The 13878-nt window shown below is 49.2% G+C and overlaps 1 protein-coding gene across 1 annotated transcript; it reads left to right on the top strand.

The window, feature by feature from the left end:
* The first annotated feature begins 2613 nt into the window (after nt 1–2613).
* Nucleotides 2614–4551, top strand: LOC139439391 (endogenous retrovirus group K member 8 Gag polyprotein-like). The gene has a single exon (XM_071216542.1). It carries the CDS (start codon nt 2614–2616, stop codon nt 4549–4551), a length of 1938 nt encoding a protein of 645 aa, XP_071072643.1.
* The last annotated feature ends 9327 nt before the right edge of the window (nt 4552–13878 follow it).

Here is a 13878-nt window from a genome sequence, read left to right as displayed (position 1 = left end):
GGCAGACCTGAGTTTCCCGCCCACGCCTGGCTGTTGCTGCTGTCAGGGGAAGGGAAGAGGGCAGACTGGATTTTTCCGCCCATGCCTGGCTGTTGCTGCTGTCGGGGGAAGGGAAAAGGGCAGACTGGATTTTTCCACCCTGCGCCTGCGCAGGGAGAAAGAAGAAGAAGGGTGCCACCCCACAGGCATCGTGTGGCGCCATCCGGGTGGAGGGGCGGCCACGGAAGCATGGCTGCCGAGAAGGGGAGACCCGAGGGCACTCTGCGCCCATGCCGAGCTTCCTTCAGGGGTGGCAGTGAGTCCGACCAGCCACCCTATTATGGGGGCAGCAGCTTGGCCTGCCGCGGCTGCTCCCCCGCCAGGCCAGCAAACCACACTTCAGCCCGAGGGGTGACCGCAAGTGACTATGTTTCAATATTTGTACATCAGTTGTAACAAATGTACCATACACATATTAAAAAGTTATTGTTACAGGAAGGGGGAAAAGGGAGAAGATGTTGGGTATATGGGAGTCCCCTGGGTGTTCTGTACATTACTTTACTGTGACCTAAAATTTCTTTGAAGACAAAATGAAAAAAAGTAAGACAATGGGTAAGAAACAGAAGAAAATGTCACTGTACACACAGAACAACAGATGATGAAAGGCAAAATTTCAAAAAAATTTTAACATTTTTCATCTTTTTATATCCCAATTTTTAATTCCATTTTAGTTTTAGCTTTTCTAGATTATTATATGTTTTATTTCTTAAGTTTAAACCTACCATTATTATCTCATTTTCCTATTAATTGAATTTGAAAATATTCTTGGCTTCATTTTTTAAGAAGTTTTGAACCACAGAAGGATTACAACTATGGCAGGGGAGGATCACTGGTATGGGTGTCAGTGATGGGGGATAAGTGGGAGGAAGTTCACTTAGGCATACATATAAGGTACATAAGTGTGCTATTTATGGGACATTATCACAATGGGTGGAGATTCACATAATAACCAAAAAAATATTGAATTCCCATCCCAGGGAGTTCTGCCACATTCTCTAATGACCACTAACAATCCCCTAAGTGCAGAGCAATGACTAGTGAAGGATAAGCCACTGATGGGCCCTTGATATTGACAAATATACTTATGAGCTTTTGAAATTTTTTGAAATTATAGCCTAGTGTTGTAGGATATCTAAGAGTTACCTCCTGAGAGCCTCCATGTTTCTTAAATGTGGACTCTCTCTAAGTCAAACTCAGTATATAAATGCATTACCTCCACCCCAGCATGGGACATGACTGCTAGGGATAAGCCTCCCTGGCACCAAAGGATTACTACCAAACACTAACTTGCAAAGCAACTGGGAAAAGACCTTGATAAAAGGGGAAAAAGATAAAGACAATGAGTTTATATGGCTAAGAGACCTCAAAGTGAGTTGGGAGGTCATCCCAGAGGAAAAACTTATATACTCCTCAGCAGGAACTCATAGATTGCCAAAGTAGATAATACTTCAATAGTGGGACTCCTTAGGGCTCTGGCGATACCCAGGTCCTAAAGTTAGGGCAGATGGCTCTGGAGTTTGGTGTCTTGCTGGTGGGCCCAACTTTGGAGTTTGTGCTCCTGGGTGTGACAGAATTGGACTCAGTTATGACTTCTCCACATGTGCTTCTTCTGTCCCTTCTAGTTGAACCTATAGTTCATAGGTGTACATCCAAAAGACTTAAATCTTTGGGCTCTCCATGTGCCAACTGAACCCTGAGCCTCAGCAGAGTTGTAACACCTACTCTCTAGTTCATTGGACTTAACCAGAACAACTAACAAGGAGGTGAAGATGGACAAACACCACACCAAGGAACCAAAAAAGTTTACAACTGCAAGCAAGAGATTCCCATCCATCAGTCATATGGGATCAAAGCTCCCCCTCAATTAGAGATGGAGTGGGCATCACCATCCCAGAATCCTCAGGATTGGGGATTAAATATGGACTAGAGTGGACTTACTGGTATTCTACTATAGACTTATTGTGATGCTAGCAATGGAAGAGATTATTTCATTGATATAGAGACAGTGGCCACTGGAGATGCAGAAGTCAGGGAGTGGGAAAAAGAGGTGTAATATGGGGGCATTTTGGGGACTTGGAATTGTCCTGAATGACATTGCAATTGTTGCACCATAACCTGAAATCTGCCCACTTCCCTAGTAACAGCTAACGGCACAAAACCACAAGTCCGCCCACAAGCTTCTGCTGATCCCCAGCCGCCCCGTAGCCCTCACTCCTCCTGCTCTACCCCGCCCTCCTCATTCTCTATATAACCCACTGCACTTCCTTAATAAAACGGACTTGCGCACAGACCTGGTCTCCGCGGCATTCTTTCTCCCCTCGCTGTGCGTCCTCCACACCTGAGAGCTCCTCTGAAGCTGTCTGCCGCAGCTTCAGACGCCTTTGCGGCCAGCTGACCCCTCCAAACCCCCCCGTCAGCGTCGGGGTTCAAAGAAAACCCCAGCCGCAACTGGCGCCCCACGTGGGGTAAAATACGGTCCGGCGTGGCTGCTGCCTCACCCCTGTGGGATCTCACTCCCACCCCTTCACCGCGTTCTCAAGGTAAGGACCCCCGTTATCGGCCCCCGGCAGAAAAATGGGCAGGCGTCTATCTTCCCGCCAAGCGCCGCAAGTCAGAGCACTTGCTGGCCTCCTAGACACCAATGGTGTTAGGGTTTCCCTCTGCCACCTGCAAAAGTACTGGGATCTCCTCCTGCCTTTCAATCCGTGGCTGGCCACCTGCCACCTTTGGAGCCCAGACACTTACTCGCGTCTCATTGACCGCATCACCTCCTCTATGGAGCATGATGGCAGGTCGTTTCCCCCTGGCCTCCTGCCCACGCTCGTGGCCATCCGCGCCTGCCTCCTTGGCGCGCCTGCCCCGAAAGATGCTTACCAGGTTTCCACCGGGGCTGCTGCGCGGCCGCTCGACTGCGACCCTGATAAGGGGGACACTCTCGACTCAGATACTGAGTCCTTATCTAGTCAGCTCAATGCCGAACTTGAGCTCCATCCTCTTCGGGAGGACCATTATCAGGATGGCAAGCTTCCTCCTTCTTCTCTGCCTGAAAAGGGGAAGTTCCCGCCCGGTCACCAAGATGGCAAACTTCCTCCTTTTTCTCTGCCTGAAAGGGAGAAGTTCCCGCCTGGCCACCAAGATGGCACACTTCCTCCTTCTTCCTCGCCTGAAGGGGGGAAGTATGGGCCCTCGGGCGGAAACCCCGCCTCTCTTTACCCGCCTCTTCCGGCCACTCCACCATCTTGGCACAGGCCGGAAGGAGAGCCTCCGCCATCTTATAAATCACCGGAAGCCTTGCCGTGGACATTTTGTCCGCTGGAAACTGCTACGCAGCCATCTTGTCCGCCATCATGGCACGGACCGGAAGGAGAGCCCCCGCCATCTTGTCTGCAACAGGGAACTCCTCTACACCTATCTTGCCCCTCTCGGACAACATGGCCGCCACCTCCTCTTTCATCAGCCGCTCCGCCAGCCCCAACGTCCATGCCTTGGACTGGTTCAGACACATGGCTGGGCCACTCTAGCCCACCCATGACAGGGACCACCCCTCATCTCTACCCCCTAAACCCTGCGCCCACTCAGGCGCGTCCCCAACAATGGCTCCCCTTCACCACTGATGAGATTAAGAACCTCAGACGCTCAGTTAAGGAAGACGATGTTGGAAGTCCTTATGCGCAGCAGCTGCTCGAGGAGCTTGGGGCTCAACTCGTCATCCCCTACGATTGGATCTCGCTCACCCGGGCCATCCTGGCCCCGGGACAGTTCGTCAAATGGAGAAGCCACTTCCAGGCAGAGGCTGAGAGGCGCGTCGCCAAGAATACCAGCGCGGGTATCCAGGACCCCCCGGAGGCATACACTGGCATCGGTACTTTCACCGACCCTGTACAATACCGCAATGTGCCCCCCGGTTTTTGGCTCTGGCTTAGAGAACTGACCCTTCAATCCTTCCGCAATGTCTCCACCACGAGACCTCAAAAGCTCATCCAAATGACCCAGGGCAAAGACGAAGATTTCGCTACCTTTGTCGCCCGCGTCATCGAGGCCTGCCAACGCAAGGTCCGTGGAGAGGAGGCCCAGGTCACTCTCGCCAAAGATCTCATCGTCGAGGGATGCCTCGATGCTTGCCGGCAAATCATCCTCACCATGAGGGATAAAGGCATCCATGACTGGGTCTTGGCTTGCCGCAACCTTGACCCGCAGGCCACTAGCCTTGCCAAAGCCATCGCCACAGCCCTAGCCATTTCTTCCGGATGCTTCAGGTGCGGTGAGACAGGCCACTTTGCCCGAGACTGCCCACAACCACAGACCAGGAGACCACCCCTCCCAGCGTCCGGCAGCCGCCCTCCATCCCGCCGGAGAGGGCCTCCCACCCCATGCCCTCGATGCGGAAAAGGGTATCATCGGGCCCGCGACTGCCGCTCCGCTCAAGGCCCTCGCCAACCTTTAAACTCCCAGCGGGGCAAGCCTCAGCCTCGCCCCCAAGAGGCCACCCACCAGAGAGCCCCCAAGCCTTGATGTGGACGGTTCCCATCAGGGGCGCCTCCAAGCCTGTCATGGAGCTCAAAATCGAAGGGCAATGGTTAGAGGGACTCCTCGACTCCAGTGCTGAAGTCTCCTGCATTCCCTTTGAAATCGCCGCCTTCAACCACTGGGCTCTTGAGCAGGGGCCTCAGGTAATTGGGGCCACAGGCTCCGCTGAGTCCTGGAGATGTGCCACTCCTATCAAATGGGAGGACCGAGAGGGCCGGCACGGTCGCTTCCGCCCCCTCATCCTCTCCACCGTTGGCGGCATTCTCTGGGGAAGAGACATCCTCAGCCAAACGGGAGCCATCCTAACTACCGAAGCTCTTTCGCTCAATCTGCCCCCCCCCCCTTGTAGGGGCCACTGCTCCCATCACAACGCCTGACCCTATCCCTCTGGAATGGGACACAGAGGAGCCCATCTGGGTCGAGCAGTGGCCCTTGCCAGCCTACAAACTGCAAGCCCTCTCTGCTCTCGTCGAGGAGCAATTACAGGCAGGGCACATTGAGCCATCCACCAGTCCCTATAATTCGCCTATCTTCGTAATCAGCAAGAAAGGCACCGGTAAATACCGCCTTCTCCATGACCTGCGTGAGATCAACAAGTACATCAAGCCAATGGGGTCGCCTCAACCAGGATGCCCGCATCCCACTGCAGTCCCATAGCATATGCACACGGCAATCATCGACATCAAGGACTGCTTTTTCTCCATCCCTCTCCATCCACGAGACTGCCCACGGTTCACCTTCACTGTGCCACACACGAACCATCGAGGTGCAGCACAGCGTTTCCAGTGGAGAGTCCTCCCACAAGGGATGCGTAACAGCCCAGCTATCTGCCAGCTTTACGTCAACCGTGCTGTCGATCCATTGCGCAAGAAGACCCACAGACGTGCCCACATCATCCATTACATGGATGACCTTCTCCTTGCCGCCAAGGATCCATGTGAACTGGAAACTCTCGTCACAGAACTTCTCTGCAATCTCTCACAGATCGGGCTCACTGTTCAGCCCAAAAAAAGTGCGCCTTCGGACCCCCTTTCAATTTTTGGGGTTCCACTTTCACCACTATGTCAAGCCAGTGGCGCCAAAGCTTCAAATCATGCACAAAATGTCTCTGACAGAGCTACAGCAGCTCTGCGGCCAAATCAATTGGCTGCGATCAGCGCTCCCCATCACGACGGCCCAGCTGCAGCCTCTCTTCGAGCTCCTCCAAACAAAAGATCTTCCCGCCGATGCGGTCACCCGCTCCATCACCATTACCCCAGCTGCGCGAGCAGCCGTGCAAGATGTCAACGATGCTCTTCAGGCCTGCCGCCTCGAGCGCTACGCCCCAGGACTGCCAATCCTCATATTGGTTCTTCCCACGCCAGTAACGCCCATTGGACTCCTCTGGCAAGATGGGCCACTGCTCTGGCTACACACTTCCAAGAGTAAGCTCCCAAAAATCTGCCCCTTCACAAGGGCATGGATCACCCTCGCCTCCGACCTTGTGGGGCTATGTGTGCATACCTACGGAGTTCCTCCTTCCACAATCGTCTGGCCCTTTGACGCCAAGGCTACTACCAACCTGCTCATCCATGACGTGGACATGCAAGTGCTCGCTGAAACCTTCAGAGGCTCTTTCGACAACCACTATCCTCATCACCAGCTTCTCCAAGGCCTCTCACGGCTCGCATTCTCCACCCCGTTCCATCCGCTGCCGACCAGGAAACCTCTTCCACATGTGACAGCTGCCTTTACAGATGCCTCGAAGACCTCCTATGCCACTGTCATCTATACACCAGGCTCTTCAACACCTAGAACCCTTGTGTTCGCGAACGCGTTCTCTGTCCAAGGCGGAGAACTGCTCGCAGTCGCTGTTGCTCTGCACACCTGCCCCAACCAGCCGCTCAATATCTTCACAGACAGTTTATACACCCTGCAGGTGTGCCATGCCTTGCCTCTTGCCACCTTCTTCCCTACAGATACAGCCATCGATAGGGCGCTTCAGTTCCTCCAGCACCAATTAGAAGCCAGAGACCGCCCTTGGTTCATCACTCACATCAGAAGTCACAGCGGCCTCCCAGGCCCACTGACCACTGGGAACCAGGCCACAGACTGTGCTGTTCAGCCCTCACCAACTCGAACAGTGCCGGCGCAGCATGCTGCGCTGGCCACCCGCAGCGTGCCCTGCGCTTGCCAGCCACAGCACGCCGTGCCCCTCAACCACAGCGTGCCTTGGCCATTGTATCTTGGAGACACTGTCAACCAGGCCAAGCTCCTGCACGCGCAGTTTCACTTCTTGGCACGCTCAATCCATAGACTCTTTCCAAATCTTCCCATAGAAACTTGCAAACACCGCGTGCGTTCCTGCCACACCTGCGCGCCTCTCCTGCCCCTCGGCCTACTGCAGCCGCAGGGTGTCAATCTTCGAGGCCTCCGCCCAAATTCTAGATGGCAAATGGACGTCACCCACGTTAACTCCTTTGGGCGACTCAAGTTCCTGCATGTTGCCGTCGACACCTTCTCACACATGTGCTTCGCGCTGCCCCTCCCAGGAGAGACAGCCAAGCATGCCATCCGCGCACTGCGCCAAGCCATTCTCTTTATGGGCGTTCCATGGGACCTAAAAACGGACAATGGCCCTGCCTATCGGAGCTCCGCCTTCGCCGCCTTTCTGCAAATGTACAAGATTACACATCATTTCGGGGTTCCTTATAACCCCCAGGGGCAAGGCATAGTCGAGCGCATCAACCAACAACTCAAGCTCCTCATCCACAAAGAACAGGATGAAGCCCCACTGAAGCCGCCAGGAGACGTCATCACCTCCTGCCTGATCCACCTCAACCTGCTCTCCTTTGATAAAGAGGGACTATCGCCCACTCATAAGCATTGGGGCCCCATGTGGCGTCCCACCCAAGCCCCTCTTGTCCATTGGAAAGACCCCCAAACTAACCGCTGGCAACGACCAGCCCCCCTCCTCGCCCAGGGGTGAGGTTTTGCTTGTGTCTTTCCAGATTCTGAGCCGCAGCCCCTGTGGATCCCAGCTCGTCTGATCCATCCTGCCACAGTGCCTGCGACGAACCGTACCCCTTCACCCGACGATCTGGCACCCTTCACCGCCGTCCGACGCACGCCGGCGCCAGCACCTCCAGAGAACGCTGCGCCTGCGCCATCAAGCAACGGTCCACCACCGAGCACCCCCTCTTCGTTCGCCCCCCGAGACGACTACGCCGATGGAGCAGAGGACTGAAGCTCGTCTGTATCCAGTCCTTCTCCTCCTCATTCCTCTTCTCCCGCCTACCTTCTCCAACCCCTCGCACCAACCCTTCAACTGGACGCTCACCCTCTGGCAGCAGGAAAAGCTCCTCGCTGTAAATGTCACCACAGGCACTCCTTCCTTCACCGTGCACATCTGTAATCTCACCAACCTAGCTTACACGTCCAGTTATAGCAGTGCCTTCGATAGCTGCTCTCTTCATTGCTATACTTCACCCCCATCGCGCCGCAGCAGGCGTACCCCTGCAGCCACGTACGGTGCGGGCCTCACCAAAAAGTGCCTTGGCCCCAATGCTAACCATTTCTCAGGTTTCTACATCTGTCCATCCACCGCCAGAGGATGCCATGACCCTGCACACTATTACTGCCCTTTCTGGGGGTGCGAGACCATCGCCTACGGATGGTCCAGTACCCCTAACAAAGACCCCTATATTAAGCTCGTCCACAGCAGCACAAACTGGCGCTCCGTCACCCTACGAGTCAAAAATCCCCTAGATCCAGTCTGGCTGTCTGGCCGCACGTGGGGAGTCTGCCTGTATGCAACCAGCTACGACTACGGCGCCTTTATCATTATAAAAAAGGAGCCAATTCCCACACGTTCCACCCCAGTGGGCCCAAATCAGGTTCTCAATCCTCCACAGGCACAGCCTCCCTCTCCGCCCCGCTCCGCCTCACCCTCTCCCTCACCCAGCACCCTCCTCGCTACTGCCCCCCTTAGCTCCCACAACCCCAAGCCTCGCTTACCCCCTACTCAGTATTCTAGCCCTCTCATTAACCTAATCAGAGCCTCCTACACCTCTCTGAATATCTCCCACCCCAACCTAACTGCGAACTGCTGGCTTTGTCTCTCTCCCTCTCTTCCTCTATATGAGCCCGTCGCCACTAACCTCGCCTTCACTGAATCCTCTGAACATAATCCTGCTGAATGCAATTGGAACACCTCTTCTATCCCCTTAACCTTTCAATCTGTTTCCTCCACAGGGCGCTGTGTTCATTCTCGTCAAGGTCCCCATCCCCTCCTAAATGCCTGCTCCAACTACTCCTCTCCCAACGCTTCCGCCAAATTCTTAATCCCTCATAACACCTCCCAATGGCTTTGCACCTCCACTGGACTAACCCCCTGCCTCAACGTCGCCACCCTCAACGCCACCAATGAAACCTGTCTACTCATTCTCCTAGCCCCTCGAGTCCTTTTCCACAGTGACGAAGAGTTCTTCTCCGCCCTTCAGAGTCACAAACTCCCTGCTCACCTCCAGAAGAGAGAACCCTTCACCATCCTCACAGTTGCTACCCTTCTAGGTCTCGCCGGGGCAGGCACGGGAATCGCCGCTCTTACCACACAATCCTCTTCCCTTTCCCCCTCAGGCAAGCTGTCGACAGTGATATCTCCCACCTCCAAGTCGCTATCTCCCATCTTAAAAACTCTCTCAATTCCCTTTCTGAGGTAGTTCTCCAAAACCGCCGGGGCCTTGACCTTCTCCTCCTCAAGGAGGGAGGCCTTTGTGCCACCCTTGGAGAAGAGTGCTGTATATACGCCAATTCTACTGGCCTCGCTGAGGACAGCCTAAGAAAGGTCCGAGAAGGACTAGAGCGGCGCCAAAAAGAGCGTGAAGCCGCTAACTATTTTTCCGGAGTCTTCCATACCCTCCTCCCATACCTCCTCCCCTTCCTAGGCCCGCTAATAATAATTCTCCTAGCTCTTACCATAGGGCCCTGGGCTGTCAAAAAGATAATCCAGCTCGCCAAGGACCAAACCAACGCAATCCTCACGTCCTTCGTGCGCATCCAGTACCATCAGCTCGCCACTGAAGACAGCCCCCCCAACGAGCCCTGCTCAGCCCGCCCCAAGAAGAAATCAAGGACAACCCAACACCTAAAAACCCCGCAACGCATCCCATTGCTCCCCCAGCCCACGCGTTCCCCACCTTAACAGCCAACTTCGCTCCCCTCCCCAGCCGCCGCCACCCTAGAACTGCTTAACAATCAATAGGGAGCAGGGGGCAGGGCAGGCCCGAGTCTGAATGGCAAGCGTAGCCGCACCTAGTGGGGGAAGTGCGCAGCCCACCACCCGCGTGTAGCACAGCTGGTCTGTTCTGCTTGCCTGCCACTCTTTGGACCTGCCACTAGCCCCCTGTTAGCGGCCAATATAGCCAGCACACGTCCATAAGTACACACCCAAGCAAACCTCTCACCTATACCCCCCCCAATAAAAAAAAGAAAAAGGGGCAAATGTTGTACCATAACCTGAAATCTGCCCACTTCCCTAGTAACAGCTAACGGCACAAAACCACAAGTCCGCCCACAAGTTTCTGCCGATCCCCAGCCGCCCCGTAGCCCTCACTCCTCCTGCTCTACCCCGCCCTCCTCATTCTCTATATAACCCACTGCACTTCCTTAATAAACCGGACTTGCGTACCAGACCTGGTCTCCGCGGCATTCTTTCTCCCCTCGCTGTGCGTCCTCCACACCTGAGAGCTCCTCTGAAGCTGTCTGCCGCAGCTTCAGACACCTTTGCGGCCAGCTGACCCCTCCAAACCCCCTCGTCAGCGTCAGGGTTCAAAGAAAACCCCAGCCGCATGCAATGACAGATACAGGCCATTATATATCCTGCCATAACCTACAGAATGGAGTGGGAGAAAGTGTAAACTACAATGTAAACTATAATCCATACTGTGTGACAAATATTCCACATGTGTTTATCAATTGCAATGAATATACTCCACTAATGAAAGAAGTTGTTAATGTGGGAAAGGGTAGGAGGTGTGGGGAGTTGGGCATATGGGAATCCCTTATTTTTTTATGTAACATTTTGTGTAATCTAAGCATCTTTTTAAAAAATAAAAAATATATTTTTTTAAAAATCTTAAGATAGTCCTCTTTCCCTGTCCTCTCAATCAATTTTGGACCTTCCTGGGAGCTGCCCTACTCTCCCCAGAATAAAAATTCTTCATACCCTCTTTGTGTGTATGTGATATCATCTGTTTTGACAACTCACCAAATTTTGAGTGGGGTCCATACTATTCAATGGGTAGCCACAAAATCCTGGGCAATAAAACAAGTCTCAATACATTTAAAAGAATAGAAATTATTAGAGAGTATGTTCTCTGACAGCAAAATAATTAAATTAGAAATTTAAAAAATCAAAATACCTAGAAAAATTTAGAATATTTTAAAGAACACACTTCTAAATAATATGAATCAAGGAAGTAAAAGGGATTTTTTCTAAATTGTACTGAATAATAATGAAAATACAATATACCAAAATTTGTGAGATGTAGCTAGAGAAGTGCTTAGAAAAAAAAGTAGATCTTTAAATATTTATATTATAAAAGGACTTATCAATAAATGACCTAAGTTTTCACCTTAAAAATCTAGAAAGAAAAAACACAATAAACACAGTTTATACTGAAGAAAGGAAATAAATATAAGAGCAGAAAATCAATGTGATATTGAACAAACAATAGAAATAATTAGTAACATTGGAAGTTGGTTCTTTGAAAGATTCCACCAAATTGACAAAGCCCTAGCTTGACTGACCAAGAAAAGAAAATGAAAAGGTAAAATTCAAATGTCATTAATAAAGAAAGCATTTTTGTTGCAGGTACTATAGACATTAAAGTGATAAGAGAACTTATGAATGACTTTATGCCAGCAATTTTGATAACTTAGATCAAATGGACATATTCCTTGAAAATTATAACTTATGAAAATTGACACTTGAAGAAAAAAAATCTAAATAATCCTCTATCTATTAAAAAATTGAATTCACAGTCAAAACTTTTCTCAAACAAAATTCCAGTTGGTTTCAGTAGAGTTTATCCAAATAAGAAAGAAAGAATATAAATCTTACTAAAACTCTATCATAAAATGCAATATATTTAGAAAATAGAGGAGAATTGAACATTATATTTTTCACAACATAATACTAAAACTGAAACCTAACAAATACATTTTAAAGTGAAATTTCATGCCAAGATCCTTCTTCAGCATAGATTCAAAAAGACTTAACAAAATACTAGCAAATCAAAGACAGCCATAAGTAAAATTGATAGTATAACATGATCCAGTAGAGTTTACTATTTTTTATTTTCTTATTCCAGGAATGAAAGGTTTAACACTTAAAGCCATTCACTGCTTGATAAGTTCAAACTCTTTTCATAATAAAAAAAATATTATCTGAAAACTTGGAATAGGAAAAAAGTCCTCAATTTGATAAAAAGCCACAGTTAATATCATTCTTAATGATTAAATGTTGAATGTTTTCTCCCTAAAATTGAGAACCTCTATTCCCAGTAGTGGAGGCCCATTGAGGGAAAGTGAAAAAAATAATAAAAGGCATACGTTTGAAAAAGTAAGGAGAAAAACTCTCTATTTTCAGATGAAAACTGCTTACAGAGAAAATTCTAGGGAATCCACAAAACAGCTGCTAAGACTAAAAATTAAATTTAGCAGGAATGTAGAATATAAGTTAAATATACCAAAACCAATTGCATTTTTATAAATATTGGTGGCAAAAAAAATTGAAAATTAAGATAGTTTCTTAATCCATTTAAAATAGCAATAATATTTAGTAATAACTTCAACTTATTTAGAAATAAGATGTCTTAGTTTTCATGATTCTCTGACAAATACCATGCAATGTGTTGGTTCCACAATAGGAATTTATTGGGTCATGGGTTCAGAGGTATAGAAGGCTTACTTCCTCTGTGGTTGATAGCATTCTGACTTGCCGGCAACCCTTGGTTTCCTTGGTTTTCCCACCACATGGAAATATCCTCTCCTTTCTCTACTGGGCTCCACTGACTTCCTGCTTCTGGCTTCTCCTCATGGCTCTCTCTTTATTAGGCCTCCAGTAATAGAAATAAGAACCATCCTAATAGATGTGGCCACAACTTAACTAAAAATAACATCTTTAAAGAATCCTATTTACAATGGGTTTATACTCTCAGGAATGAGGTTGATATAAAACCAGTTTATTTTTCTTAGGTACTGTATTAGTCAGCCAAAGGGGTGCTGATGAAAAATACCAGAAATCAGTTGGTTTTTATAAGGGGTATTTATTTGGGGTAGAAGCTTACAGTTACCAGTCCATAAAGCATACCACATTTTGGAGCAAGATGGTTGCCAATATCTGTCAGGGTTCAGGCTTCCTGGGTTTCTCTCTTCCCAGTGTTCATTTCTCTCTAGGTTTAGCACCTCTGTTTTCACCACAAGGCCAGCTGTAGACTATCAGGTGACTGACTCTGTCTCTCTCTGGGCTCAGTTGCTCTGCTCCTCTGTGTGCTTACTTCCCAGACTCCAGTCCAAAATTCTAGCATAAAAATTCCAACATTAAAACTCCAACAACTCCTCTGCTTTGCAGTGTAGTTTTATCTGTGAGTCCCTGCTCCCTTTGTGGGCAGGGACTCAACATCCTACTGACATGGCCCAGTCAAAGCCCTTATCATAATTTAATCATGTCCATGTACAGACCAGTTTACAAATATAATCCAATACCTACTTTTGGAATTCATAAACTATATCAAACTGCTGCAGTTATATAATTCACCTACCACACAAGAAAGACCTCTACACTGAAAACTGCAAAACTCTGATGATAAAAAGTAAATAAAACCAAATGGAATGGATAGATATACCATGTTCATGAATTGAAAGCTTTGCTGTTGTTGAATTTATGTTTAGAATCACTATACTCCAACTCATAAACCCAAGATCTTTTTTGTATACTAGAAACTGATAAGCTGGTTCTAAGTTTTATATGGAAAAATCTGACTCTGCCACAAATATCTTTCTGGTATTATATGTATCTTCTGTTCTATTTTTTATTACTGAAAGATAATTTTGGGGGATGGAAGGAGTACGAAAGGAAAGGATCAAGACAGAGCAATACATGTCTAAGAAAGCCCAATATTTCACAGCACTTCACTAAAAAGTAAGACCTTGGAATTCACCAATTGGTCAGCCTAGCAGAAATTGAGCAGCAGCATTCCTGAGCAAGTAGATTGTTTTGAGACAAGGGCCACAATATAATTTATCACTAAAACACTTCTCAGGTTGAAA

This window comes from Dasypus novemcinctus, chromosome 8 (assembly GCF_030445035.2).
Source record: "Dasypus novemcinctus isolate mDasNov1 chromosome 8, mDasNov1.1.hap2, whole genome shotgun sequence".
Classification (NCBI taxonomy): domain Eukaryota; kingdom Metazoa; phylum Chordata; class Mammalia; order Cingulata; family Dasypodidae; genus Dasypus; species Dasypus novemcinctus.
This window is presented reverse-complemented; position numbering and strand designations above follow the sequence as displayed.